The sequence below is a fragment of the Cannabis sativa genome, chromosome X (assembly GCF_029168945.1).
Source record: "Cannabis sativa cultivar Pink pepper isolate KNU-18-1 chromosome X, ASM2916894v1, whole genome shotgun sequence".
NCBI lineage: Eukaryota > Viridiplantae > Streptophyta > Magnoliopsida > Rosales > Cannabaceae > Cannabis > Cannabis sativa.
The window spans coordinates 18,900,911-18,915,468 of NC_083610.1; the positions used below are offsets into that span (position 1 = coordinate 18,900,911).

At 35.0% G+C, this 14,558-nt stretch overlaps 2 protein-coding genes across 2 annotated transcripts; both read left to right on the forward strand.

The window, feature by feature from the left end:
* The first annotated feature begins 3,204 nt into the window (after positions 1-3,204).
* Positions 3,205-4,924, forward strand: LOC133032085 (protein FAR-RED IMPAIRED RESPONSE 1-like). Its single transcript, XM_061105908.1, has 2 exons — positions 3,205-3,446; positions 3,751-4,924. Exons 1-2 carry the CDS (start codon positions 3,205-3,207, stop codon positions 4,922-4,924), a joined length of 1,416 nt encoding a protein of 471 aa, XP_060961891.1.
* A 1,968-nt stretch (positions 4,925-6,892) lies between these two features.
* Positions 6,893-7,687, forward strand: LOC115713822 (pectinesterase inhibitor-like). Its single transcript, XM_030642334.2, has one exon. The coding sequence runs from the start codon at positions 6,972-6,974 to the stop codon at positions 7,500-7,502; it is 531 nt and encodes a 176-aa protein (XP_030498194.2). The 5' UTR covers positions 6,893-6,971; the 3' UTR covers positions 7,503-7,687.
* Positions 7,688-14,558: the final 6,871 nt, after the last annotated feature.

Here is a 14,558-nt window from a genome sequence, read left to right on the forward strand (position 1 = left end):
ACCCATTCTTAATAGTCCACATTCTTATATTGTTGGGAATTATTTCAAAATTGTCCAAATATTGTAATCTTCTTACCCAAGTATGGACTATTAATTTCCTCTAATTTTAATTTCTGCATACTCACTAAAAAAACCAATTGCTGTCTTATCAATATTTAATTTTCTGTCTACGTCCTACAGTGTACTCACTGACGTTAAATGGAATATTTCATATGCTTTAAATAACGTACGTCAGAGATGTCACAGTGTAACGTCAAATCAAATTCAGTACATGCAGATCTCATGGGATTCCCTGATTTGAGTTAATTAAGATACTATATGCAAACACGAAACCTAGGTATATTACTTAAGGAGATTTAATATTTGTTGGGCTGTAATATACTAATATCACATTTTTGTTATTAAAATTTGGACAAGTGAAATGTTAATAAATTATTGACTACTGAAATGAGTGGATGTCATATCACATTTTTTATTTCACCATTTAAACCATGTACTTATTATTTCAAGATGGTGATGTGACATTTTTTTTTTACTTCAAATCTGGAAATTATTATTTAAATCAAAAAACCGTACGTACTATTCTTTTTAATAGAAAAATGTCACATCACATAGTACTTTTTTTATATTACTTAGATTTTGTTTGGATTTGATTCACTCTATTAACATTGGTTATCTAAATGGGTAAATTGGGATTTTTAGATTGTCGTAAGTGGATATTACCATTGTCAAAATTTATTAACTATTAAATGGTTTAATTGGGAAAAAAAAATCCATTATTAAATTACATGAACCGAATTACGTGTACATCAACCCACCAAACCACTATATAAGTAAAGGTTAGGTTTTACAAACTAAGCATTTATTTTGAAACCCCGTTTTACTATTTCCTAAATCAAATGGACCCTTACCAAAACTTCAACCCTTTTGAAACAAGTCCTCCAAAATCCCCACCGCATCCTTTCTCTTCCACAAGACCCGTAGGTACACCGTCACGGAGTCCAAGACTCCGTTCAGCCTCCATGTCGGGATGTCCAAACTGTGCAAGGCTGGAGTCTGTTCTCCACGAACACGAAAAGCTGACAAGGAAGGCTCATTCACGAGCCACGGAGGCCAAGCAGGAGTCGTACAAACTGGCGGAACACCTGTACCATACAGCCCACTTCATGCAAGAAGCCAACACTTCAAGACAAAAATTAGAGGGTATCATGGATGACATTCTCGACTACACCGAGGTGTCCATACCCCACTACCCACTTCATGTAAAACAAGAATCACCAATCACTACTCCAAGAGAAACTCCTTCACGACCAAAGTCCCCGTTCGAGACAATAGCCCTCCGTCTCAACGGAAGTTCCCTCAAGTTATAGAACTTGATTGAACATCCGTTCGGTTTCAATCGTGGTATTTTATATATATGTAGTGTACTTTTGTTACAACTCATCTCATATGGCCGTTCTATCAACTTTTTGTTATGCCATTTAATGAGATTGAAGAACTTACCTCCATTATATATATAGTTGTGTGTAACTCTACTATATTATTTTAAGTCTATTTTCTTTCTGTTTGCAGTTGTGATTTCACAATGATTCACTTCACTTTTAATTCCACAATTAATTAATGAGGAAAGTGACATTAATACTGCAAAATAAACCGAAGTACAGATTTCATAACAAATGCGATAGTACATTATAGCATCAAAATATAAAATAACATAACTTGGACACTAACACAAAGCATCATTTACTGTTTTTTGGAGAAGTATCCACTCCTTCTTTGTCCCCAACTTCTACATCATCTCCATTTCGGTCCTCACCTTTGTCAGTCGAATCATTCATGTTGTCTGTTCGGGTGATTTATTTGCACCGAGCATTCACCCTCATCAAACAAAGTGAGGAAACAGAATTCGGGATAGCCTCTTCATCATTATCATCATCGAATCCCACATGCGGGAAACTCATTAACACGAAGCAAAGTTGTCTAACTTGTCGCCCATTGAAGCATTGTCCCGTCTCTCCATGTAGACATAAAGCAGAGAAAGCTTCTATGAAAGATTCATAACGAATTATTTTTATGGACGCATCAGAATTAGTGTTTTTGCTTACAGCGTCTTCGTACCTACTATAGATACCTTCATTTGGTCCATTGAAAATAACCCAGTGTGGACACGAACTCATACTTGATATATGTCATGCTAATAACTAAATTACAAGTTAATTTCTCTATAAACTTGAAATTTGGATTGGAAAACGTCTCAAGTGTGTTATATAAGTCGTGGAGAATAACCCTACAGTACGTTTTTTAGTTAGCTGTACTCAACTGGGATGTACTCCATTGGGCACATCTGATGTGTCAAAAGAGGGGTGGTTAAATTTCTGAATTACACAGTTAAATACACGTGTAGGCGTACGTAGTATGGTCAAATGTCAACATTATTCATCAATCCCGTTTTCCCAGAAAACCTAATGTACTACGGTACTGTTCTAACGTACAACGACGGTTTAATTCATAAGAAGATGTAGGTCAATGGCCCATTAATATCAGCCCAACATATATAAATGGGAGAAACTACCCATTCTACTAAAAAATGTCATCAATTCATACAAAAAAAAAACATCCTTACTTTTCAATCTTTATTGTCCAGAAATACAAAAATGTACTATTACTTTTATCCTGACGTACGAAGTGGTTTAATTCATTAAAAAAGGTTGGTAAAGGCCCATTCATATAAGCCCAACAATTTTAAATGTTACCACCAACCCATACAACTCAACAAAATATCTAAACCCAAAAATCATACAATAACATTATTTTCCAATTAATTTATTCAAAAGTAAATGTAATTGTACTATTTTACTGTTCAAACGTACGAAGAGAGTGGAATAGAGTTTCCAATATTTGAGAGGCCCATTAATATCAGCCCAACACACTTAAATGTGATCACCAACCCATATTACTCTACAATCTGAGGCATTCAATCTCATAAAATCTAATTTAAATCGACTCACCACTATCTTTCCCTTAGTCTTCATCTCTAATTCTTCGATATCAATAACAATCGAACACTGTAACTCCACTCCAGTACATTAACGTCGAAGGAACAATTGGTTACTTATCAGTAAGTCCTTTTTTTTTATCTTTCTCGAAAACCATTCCTTACCTATTAACTTTATCATTTAATTTGTTAATTCAAACAGATACAATATGGAGGCCGAGTCTCAGGCAGAGAACATGAATGAGGAACAAACCTACGAATGGGAAAGCATAACAACAGAGCTAAACATCACAAAACCAGTGAATGAGATTCAAATATGTGACGTCCTAGGCAAGAGTCTCGACAAACTGGGAAAATGGGAAGCATTCTACGAAATGTATGCGAAACGGATGGGTTTCGGCACAAGAAAAGATGATGTACGACGTTCTCACGGAGTCATCGTAATGCGCAGGTGGGTTTGTTGTTCCGAGGGTTACAAAAGAATCACAATAACGGAAACACAAAGAAAAAAGAGACCTCATGATGTCACTAGAACCGGATGTCAGGCAGCATTACGTATTTTACTCACACAACCATCTAACACTTGGAAATGCAAAGAGTTCGGACAATACACAATCACGACCTCGCTTCATCAAGTGAGGTACAATTTTGAGATCATACCGAGTAGTGTCCGATGGCTTGCTTGCCCAAGTTAGGTCGATGAACTCAGTTGGAATTAAAACTGCCAACATAATGTCTCATGTTGCTTTGCAAAGTGGAGGTTACGAGAGAATGCCATGTCAACTTCGAGATGTCTACAACAGGGTTGCTGGTGCCAAGCGAGAAGAAAAGATAGAGACGGACTCGGAAGGAGCGTTGGGATTTCTTGATTGTCTCGCAGAGAGGGATCCAAATTTCTTCGTTGTATATCAGGTGGACGAGGAGAATCGATTGGCTAACTTATTTTGGGCAGATGGAAACTCACGTGTCGACTATGTGGCTTTTGGGGATGTACTAGGGTTTGATACCACCTACATGACAAATGAGTACAATAAGCCTCTCACTGTTCTCATTGGCGTAAACCACCATTTCAACACATGCATCTTCGGGTTCGCTCTACTCCTCCACGAGAAGCTTCCATCCTATCGTTGGCTACTTCAAAAATTTCTCGAATGCCATGGAGATAAGAAGCCAAATGTTGTAGTTACTGACCAAGATGTGGCCATGAAACAGGCCATCATGGAACACATGCCTGATGTGACACACCGTCTATGTGCTTGGCATCTCAATACAAATGCTTCCAAAAAGGTTAAAGATCCGATCTTCTTGAAAATGTTTAAAGATCTAATGTACAACTACTACGAGGAGGAGGATTTCGAAGCAAGATGGTTAGACGTCGTCGAAACCCAACAACTAACAGATAATGAATGGTGCCAAACAACATTCGACACAAGAAAACAGTGGGCAGAAACTTATTTAAGGGGTTCATTCGTTGCAGGAATGAGAACCACACAACGTTGCGAATCGATCAACTCAGCCCTAAAAAAATTTTTAGAGAAGAATTATTGCTTGCGCGAGTTCGTAACAACCATAGATATGACAGTCTCAAAGCTCAGACACAACGAGACTGCAAATGACTTCAAAAGCAGATGCACTCGACCTCACCCACCTAATCCTACATGCTTGACCACGTACTACAACCAATGTGCTGAATTCTACACAAGAACTATGTACCACAAGGTTGCTGAGCAGCTTGATTTAGAGAATAATTATTTTGTCATAAGTGAGGAGCAAGAAGGAGAGTGGCAGATATACACCATTGGAAAGTTTCAGCATCCGGAAGTCCGATACCGAGTTCATTACTGTGAAGGCCAACGAGCACTACACTGTGTAGCTGCATGCTATATGAAAGTCAGGGGTACCCTTGTAGACATTTATGGGCTACAATGAAAAGATTAAACATCAGAAGAATACCTAATACTCTTCTCATGAAGCGATGGAGCAAATCCGCGAAGACAAATCTCCACCTACATTTTAACTCCCCGGCCCAAGAACAACAACACATTTATGAGATGGCTAGGTTTGGATCTCTCACCTCATTAACTTATAACTTGACTTTCTATGCAGCAAAAACAGAGGATTCGTACACGCGTGCAAAGGAAGAGATTGAACGGCTAACTCTAATGTTGAAGGAAGAATTTGAGATGAGTTCCAATCCAGAAGGACAGACGCCACAACCTGGAAGATATCGTAACAACCCCAACATTATTAAAGACCCTGAAGTTGTGAGAACAAAGGGTACGGGAAATCCAAGGGAAGGACCGAACGGGGAGCAGATCCCAAGAAACTCAAGACATTGTCGCATTTGTCGCTCATCAGGCCATGATTATCGGCGGTGCCCAAACCGTCAACAGAATACTGGATCTCAGGGGCAACAGTCAGCACACAATCAACCAACAACTGACTCATTCAATGAACACTCCAACGCGTATTTCCCTGAACCGCCTTCCACCACACAAGAATCATACTATGGTCATTCATATATATAACTAGCTATTTTTAACCGTTGATGTTTTAAGGTTTATGACTCTAGTTATTGCTTCAAAAACTCTACATTTATATACTTCATGTTATGTTTGCCGTGTTTAAGGTATTTATCTCAACAAATCTCAAATTTATAATTAATGAACAAATAAATTATTTTACCCAAGAAAATTCAATCTTATAAGGTCAAAAATTTCCATAGTAATTGTATTTTTTTATACACAATAATAAAAATAAAAATAATACACCAACTTAAAACTCAATATATACCAACACATAATTTCATAATTTATAACAAATTATTCTTAACAATGTACTACGAAACAAATATGAATGTACTCTGTACGTGATATTTTGTACTCGGTACGTGATATTTTGTACACTAATTTTACTAAACAGCATGCATAAACAATTAATGTACTCGGTACGTGATATTATGTACTCAACTACAATTCCAAAATTACATACATGATGTAAAATACCAAAATAACCCCACTCCGACAACATGGACCCACTGCCTACAGTATATTTGTACAATTAACTGCCACGAACAGTAAAGCTGTTGTACTTTTTTTTACTTTAACTGACGTGAACAGTAATTAAATTGTACCTTTTTATTTTTTAATTAAAAATACAAATTTACAACCGGTTACCTAACCTAGAATAACCGGTTGCCAACTTAAATAAATAATTAAAAATTATAACTATTCTAACGTGGGACCTACCTGCCGTACACGGATTCCATTCCGTGTTTTGCACATTTGGGCACAAAATCGGCTGCCTAAATTTTTATTATATATACTTATGTTTACTTTTTCGGATTATTTTTTATAATAAATATATTGTCACATCATTTAAAATGCTAATTCATGAAAATTCATCAATCCATGTATTGCTTATATTTTTAATACAATTCAAGTAATTTTTAGCATGTACCAAATATTTTTAACACTCTTTTGGTTTATTGCAGCAATTTTTTTTTAATTTTTTTATTATAAAGCGAAGTGATATGTTAGGCATAAAGTGAGTAGTTATAATTTAACAATATATATATAATTAATTAAGTAGTTATTATATTTAATAATATAAATTAAGTTAGTTCACATGTTAAATTTAAATTAATTTAACACACTATAAGACACTATTTTTTTTAACAAGAGATATGTTGATTCCATTAATTGTAGATCGATGCTCTTAGCCACTTGTTAAATCATTATAATTGACACTAACAATATGGCCACTAATGAAAGCTATTATAAGTATGTATAAAAATAGTACCATCTCCTTAAAAACAGCCAAATTATGTGCCAATCCATTCAAACAAAACCCTACACTCCCATACTAACCCTTTATATTGAAAAAATAAATCAACAACAAACTTTTCATCAATATCAAAACAACACAAGAAAGAAAAACTAACAACCCCCTCCCCACAAAAAATAAATAAATAAAAATGGAGAACTACGTGAACACATTCTTTATGGTCTTCTTGGTCACAATTCTAATCTCAAATCCGCCACAACCCACCAGAGCAGCCGGCGAGAGCCTTATCCCGACGGCGTGCCAGAATGTAGAGAAAAAAGGTTTCTGCAATGCAATGCTTGAATCCGATCCCAACTCCAACAACGCCGACTTACCCGGCTTAGGGCTTATAGCTCTCAAGCAAGCCGCGTCAAACGCCTCTGATATCGCCGAGTACGCTAAGACATTATCAAACGATCCCAATCTCAAGGAAGGCGCCGCCAAATGCCTCCAGTTGTACCTCGAAACCGCCGATAAGATTAATGATTCCGTGGCCTCGGCTAAGTCCAAAGCTCATACTGACGTTAATGCTGGGCTCAATGCTGCCATCACAAACTCAAAATCATGTGATGCTGCACTTTCTGGACATGAGTGTGAGTTGAGTGGGAAGAATGAAGTGTTTCGTTGGCTTTGTGAGAATGCTTTGGGTGTAAATAAGGCAGTTATGGATGGGAAAAATTAAACTGATGAAATTTTAGTACAATATAATATTTAGAAAGAATTAAGCTTAAATAATTTTAGTATTTTTTTTAAAAAAAAATTCTTCTTATATTATTTTGAGTTAATTTTAATATTTATTTGTATAATTTTTGTTTTTTTTTTTTTCTAATAAAATTTAACATAATTTTTTTGTTATAATGTTTAAAATATAATTTATTTTTGTTTAATAGATATATTTTTTTTTGAGGGAAAATACTATATTATTATTAAACAAATAAGGATTCGTTTACAATAATAGAGTAAATAGGTGGAGGAATAATCTCCAACCAAGAACAAGTCTCATCTACCCCTAATGCAAATTTAGCAAGTCCATGTGCAGCTGAGTTAGCAACACGATTGACATGAGAAACCTTTACATTTGGGAAAAAAGATAAAAGACTAAGAACATCCATAATTAAATCTGAAAACTCAGAATTTGAATTGAAGGGAGCTGTTAAAGCATTGACAACCATAAGTGCATCCATCTCAATGTGATCAATAGGTAAGTGATGTTGAAGAGCCCAATTGAGACCATAGAAAAGCGCTTTGGCTTCCATCTCATGTGATTTAAGATTGCCGAGTATAGGCATGGAGAGGGCAGCTTTAACATGGCCATTCACATCACGAAGTATTGCACCTATACCTGTTGTGTATGTAGAAACGTCAACAGCCGCATCAGTGTTGAGCTTGAAGGCACCAGCTGCTGGTGGACGCCAAAGAATTGGAGCAGATGGCCGACTGGGAAACTGATTTGGATGAGTTGATGGTGCTGGTGCAGGGGCTGGTATGGCAGCAGTAGACCTCTGTTGGGCTGCTCTATAATTTTGGAGAAAGACCGAAGCAAAAGCAGCAAGATTTTGAGCACGTCTTGCTTTTTTCCCATGAATGACATTGTTTCTTTCAGTCCAAATAGCCCACATTGTACATAGGAGTTGTTCCATTTCAGTTTTGTTATAGATGGAGGAGAGGTGTGTCACATAATCACCATTTTTCATAGAGGCAGCCGCTGTCCAATTAAAACTCAAACCCAAAGATCGCCATACAGCCTTGGCATACTTACAACTGAATAGAGCATGTCCCGTTGACTCCCATGCTTGTTGACAAATGGAGCAAGTGGAATCTGTGATGATTTTCCTTCGAACAAGCGAAATGGCAACAGGTAGAGCATCATGTATGGCGCGCCAAGCAAAGATTTTCACTTTTTGAGGGACTTGGAGAGACCAAAAAAGTTTCCACCAAGCCACAGCTGAAGTCGAAGTGGAACTAAGATCTTCTTCTTCTAAGGAAGTTGCTAAGTGATAAGCACTTTGAACCGTAAAGTTCCCTGAAGAGTGAGGGTGCCATATCAACTTATCTCTAGAAGGAAAATAACTTAGTGGAAGAGTAAGAATCTTATCAATATCAATAGGGCTGAAGTATTGTTGCAGCAAGGTAACATTCCATTGTCTATCATCAGTGATAAGATTAGCCACAACACCATTGGAAGGACCCGAGTATGTCACAGGTAGAAAGGATGTATGCCCAGGAATCCACGGGTCAAAACCACTTCGGATTAGTCTTCCTTCACCAATTTTCCATCTTAAGCCTTTTATCAAGAACTCACGTCCCCAACGAATTCCTTGCCATGTCAAGGAAGGGGAGTGGCCCATACTTGCTTCCAAGAAAGAGTTGTTAGGAAAATACCTACTCTTGAGAAGTGTAGCAAGGAGAGAGGTGGGGTTTTCAACTAGCCGCCAAGCTTGTTTGGCTAGAAGAGCTTGATTAAATTGGATGAAAGAGCGAAACCCCATTCCACCTTCTCCTTTCTTTTTACAAAGCAAATTCCAAGAACGCCAATGAATCTTAGAACCATTTTCATTCATGCCCCACCAGAAGTTTGACATCATACTCTCAAGTTGGTTGCAAAAATAAACTGGCAAGCGGAAACAACTCATGGCATAGGTTGGGATCGATTGGACTACCGCTTTAAGGAGGACTTCCCGACCCCCAGCGGAGAAGAGTTTTTCATTCCAAGATTGCATGAGTTTCCAAATCCTCTCCTTTATGTTACTAAAAAGCTCCTTTTTGTCCCTACCTGAATAAGATGGTAGGCCTAGGTATCGTTCATGGCACTCGCTGATTGGCATGGAAAGGTGCCGATGAAAGAACATTTGGGCAGCCAAGGTGGTATTTGGGGAGAAGGACATCACAGATTTATCTCGATTGATTAATTGGCCTGACGCTCGATGATAAATATCCAAAACCCTTTTGATGGATAGGCAGGAGCTCTCATCAGCTTGACAGAAAAGGAGACTATCATCAGCGAAGAGCAAGTGAGAGATCATGGGAGCCCGCCTAGTGAGTTTAAAACCATGCAAGTTCCCCAAATCTTGTTCACGTTGTAGCAATCTTGATAAGCCTTCAGCACATATCAAGAAAAGATAGGGGGATAGCGGACAACCTTGTCGCAATCCTCGTGTTGGAGTCAAAGAGCCCTTAACTTCACCATTAATAAGGAAAGAGAATCGATTGGTAGTGAGACAGCTCATTATAAGCGAGACCCAACCATTAGCAAATCCCATTTTCTTCATAACTTCTTCAATGAATTTCCATTCCACCCTATCAAAAGCTTTACTCATGTCAAGTTTGAGAGAAGCGATGCCATGTTTACCAATAGTCTTGTTTTTAATTGCATGTACCAGTTCAAAAGCCACCAGAATGTTGTCAGTTATCAATCGATTAGCCAAGAATGCACTTTGAGTTTCGGAAATAACCAAAGGAAGGACTTCTTTGAACCGAGCAACTATCATTTTGGTTACAAGCTTGGAGATGACGTTGCAAAGACTAATAGGCCGAAAATCCTTCATATGATGAGGCTTTTTAATCTTGGGGATGAGTGTAATTAAGGTGTGATTGAGGCTAGAAGGGTCAGCCCCATTGTTGAGTATGTCAAGGACGGCATTTGATACAAGATTACCAACAATTGACCAATTTTGTTGATAAAACATGGCAGACATTCCGTCAATTCCTGGGCTTTTGTCCGAACTCATTGTCTTGAGGGCACTATCAACTTCAGCTGGTGTAATAGATATATTTTTTTAAGAATATGAAATGAATGAAAAAATTATAAAAAAATAATATATATAATTAAAAATATGCATTTTATTTATTAAAATTATGGGTGCAAATAAAACTTTGAAATGTAAAATGTAAAGTTGTTTGCGTTGTCGTTTCTGCAAACAGGTTGTCGTTTAATATTATATGATCTTCAATCAACGATCAACGTGGCGTTTAGTTCTTCTTATTACATGAAAATGTGGTTAAATTAATTTTCCACGTAGATGTCTTAGCTAGATAGTATAAAATAATAATAATGGTTTGTTAAAAGTAGTGAAGTATTGATATTTCGTGTCTCATGCCTTTGTATATATAATAACTTATTCTAGTCCATGTAAGGCTTCAGACTTCATATGTTTCCGGTGCCTGATCTGAATATACTGTTTACGAATTACTCTCAAACCTTGATCGGGGTATTTCTTTTCATTATTATTATTCTTTTGGCTCCCAGTCCGTGTGAACTCTGATAGTCTTTGGACTATTTTTATACACATAATATATATATATAATTATTACATTTGTTTCTATATTTCATAAGTCTCTAATAGTTCATAAGTTTTCCTTTTCGAATCAAAATTTGTTTCTATATTTCTTCGGCAGTCAAGGCGCTCATTCTACCGTTGTCTCTCTGTTAGTCTTCAAAGGGAGTTTTTCTTTTCTTATATTTAAATTATTATTAGTTTCTAATTCTCTGTGACTGAATTTCTAGGAACAGATGATGTTCTGCAAAGTCGTTACCGGAAAAAAGTTAAAAGAGTTTCATTTTCCGATGACGAGGGTGGTGGCGGAATAACCAGAGATATGATTTGGGTTGTTTTGGTTTAAGCTTTATTACTTTTTATGGTAATTTATATATTATATTTATTACATTTATTATTTTCATATATAGTTATTACATTTATTATTTTATTTATATAATTTTGACTTTTGTTATTAATAGTATCTTTTCTTGATTTTTTCCTTTTATATGTTTAGTAGTAAAGTTTGCTTCTTTTCATTTATTGAATCAGAAATTTCTAAATTTCTTTCTTTAATATTTTATTTTAATAAATTTTATTATTATTCTTAATTTGTGGTATTTATTTTATTTTAATATCTTTAGGAATTTTTTTATTTTAATATTTTAAATAATTAAATAAATATTTTTTTTCTTTTAATTTATTTTTCTTGATTTAAACTATTGTATTTCTACCCTATTGACAGTTTATAAATTTATATTTAGCAGATTATTATTACTTAATTCAGTGCCAGTTTGATAGTTGAGTTGCGCCATTGATAATGGTTTTGGTGCCTTTCAAGGCTTTTGCGCCTATTATATGGCTGGCCCCTAATTATTTAGGGTAATTTGGTTAAAATATCAGTATTTCATGAATTTTAAAATATGTTAAAAATTTAAATAAGGAAATATTAAGTCATAATACTCAAATTGGATTGTGAATATTAATTAGTTCATTTTAATTCATTTTATGGGAATTTATATTGACAATAAATATAAGGTTCACTATATATAACATAATTTTTTGGTGTAAAAATTATAAATATGGAGATTTTATAATCAATGGGAGGTGGAGACATTAAAAATGAATTGGAGATATTTTTGATTTTATTCTATTATTAGGAAGATATTAAAATAAATGGATAGTAAAGGTTAATGAGTATTGCTTTTATTATTTTTTGTTGTTCAGATTGATACGAATATAAATAATTTCTAGTAAATTGAATGGCTAAAATAATTAGAAGGTTTAGTATTGTTTATGATGGTGGTATTCCAACCCATCTTTATAGATAATAAATAAGAATAATTAACCTGAATTGATTTGTGATTATATTAGTTAATTTTAATTTGTTTATATTGTCTATAAATATGATTTTTACCATAAATAGATATATAAAATAATATAATTTTATTGTATAAATTATAAATGTGGGGATTTCGTCATCAATAAGAGAGAGGGGACATTAATAATGAATTGAAAAATTTTGTTTTATCCTATAAGATGCTGAAATAAATGGACAATTAAGCTTAATAAGTTTGAGTTTTATTTTATTGTATTGAAAGATAATAATAAAAAATAGCTATATATAGTATTAGGAAAGTATTAGATATACATTATTTTTTCATTGACATCTATCTATCTTAATACTACTAGTAGTATATTATAATTTATTTAAAAAGTAGTTAATTCCAATAGAGTCAAATAATAATTTTATCCTGGAAATGTCAATCAAAAAGCTTAGATTTTCCAAGGTTGTTTTTGGAAGATCTTTTTCAAATATGGCAGTCAACTTTTATAATTGATATAAATAGAAATGGATCAAATTATAGTTTCATTATATATATAGTAGGATTTAGGTTTATTATTTTTACTAAATTACATACTAAAATTTATTTTAGATGATATGATCTTAGTAAAGGATGGTGACTTTAAGAAGGTTATGAAGTAGAGTGCTATAATTCAGTTGCTAATAGCCAAAGGTAATCCCTTTGGCTAGTTCTAATAATTTTTAGTGGGGTTCTGGTTTCTTAATTCTTGTTGTTTGATAAATTCTGGTCAATTTGATAATTTTCTAATAAAAGTTTTATTCTGGTTTTGTGCTTTTTTCAGGTGTATTTCAATGAGCTAGGAGCGGTGTTTGAAGATGTTATAGCCTTATTGTCTAAATTTTCGGGAGCAGTTTTGTCCTATGTGGCTCGCTTTGGATATTTAGCGGCTCATGGTTTGGCAAAGCATGCTCTTGTTGCTATAATTTTAAACACTACGCAAGTATACGCAATCAAGTAGTAAATCTCACACAGGTGAGGTCGATCCCACAGGGAATTGGATTAAGTACCACTAAATTATACTTATGATTCTATTCGGTAAATCGAAAGCAAATATGATTTAAAAACAGTAAAATATGAAAGAAATTCAGAAAACTAAATAACACAATTTAAAGTTGAGCAAGATGAGACAATAGGGAGGAGAATCCTGTTGTTGTTTACCCAAATCGTTAATGATTAATTACTATCCTATTCTTGAAGTGAATGACAGATTATGAAATAACCTAGCTCCTTTCAGATCTTCTAGATTCTAAATCACATGTTATCTAATTAATTCCTTAATTAAACTAACATGAAATCAGCATTAAGTAATAATCTACTTGTCACATAAGTCATGCAAATACTTTCGTTTCACATAGAACATCGATTATCTTAATTTTAGCATTCTCAATTCTCACTTTTCAGATTTTGAATTGAGATCATAAAGCATGCACAAGGTGATCAATCTTAAACATGAAATTAAGAACAAATTAAGATAATTTCACACACAAGAATTGAGGAATGGTAATTAAACATTAACTAGGCAAAACATTAAACAACAATCATCATCCTCCCTAAATGGGAAATTTAGTTCAGAAATAAATCCATAACCATTCCTATAGCAATATTCAACATAAATAAATTAAAGAGGAATAAAGAAAAGAACTGTTGGAGGATGAATTCTGGATCTTCACTTGAATCTCTATGCTCTTCCTGCCGCTCTCAGCTGTATTTTAGGGTTTCTGATCGCTCTCCCAGACTTCCAATCGCAGTTTTCTATTTATAATTGAAATTTAGGGTTCGATGGACGAAAATGCCCCTGGTCCGTACGGGATCTCGCCGCGGCCAAGCTTCCTCTCGCCGCGGCGAGATAATTGAAAATAAGGGTGCTCTCTGTAACTCTTAAATGGCCGCGGCGAGCCTCTTCATCGCCGCGGCGACTGAAGCCTTGTAAAACTTCGAGATCTAGCCGCGGCCAAGTTGTGTTTAGCCGCGGCCAGATATGCACAATTACTCAAAAATTGTGTTTTCTTCGGCTCAGCACGTCTTTTAACGAATTTCTGCACCCGAGACCTCTTTTATTCCAAAGAACCTGAAAACATAGAAAACAAGCGTAATTCCGTCCCAACACAGCTAAAAACG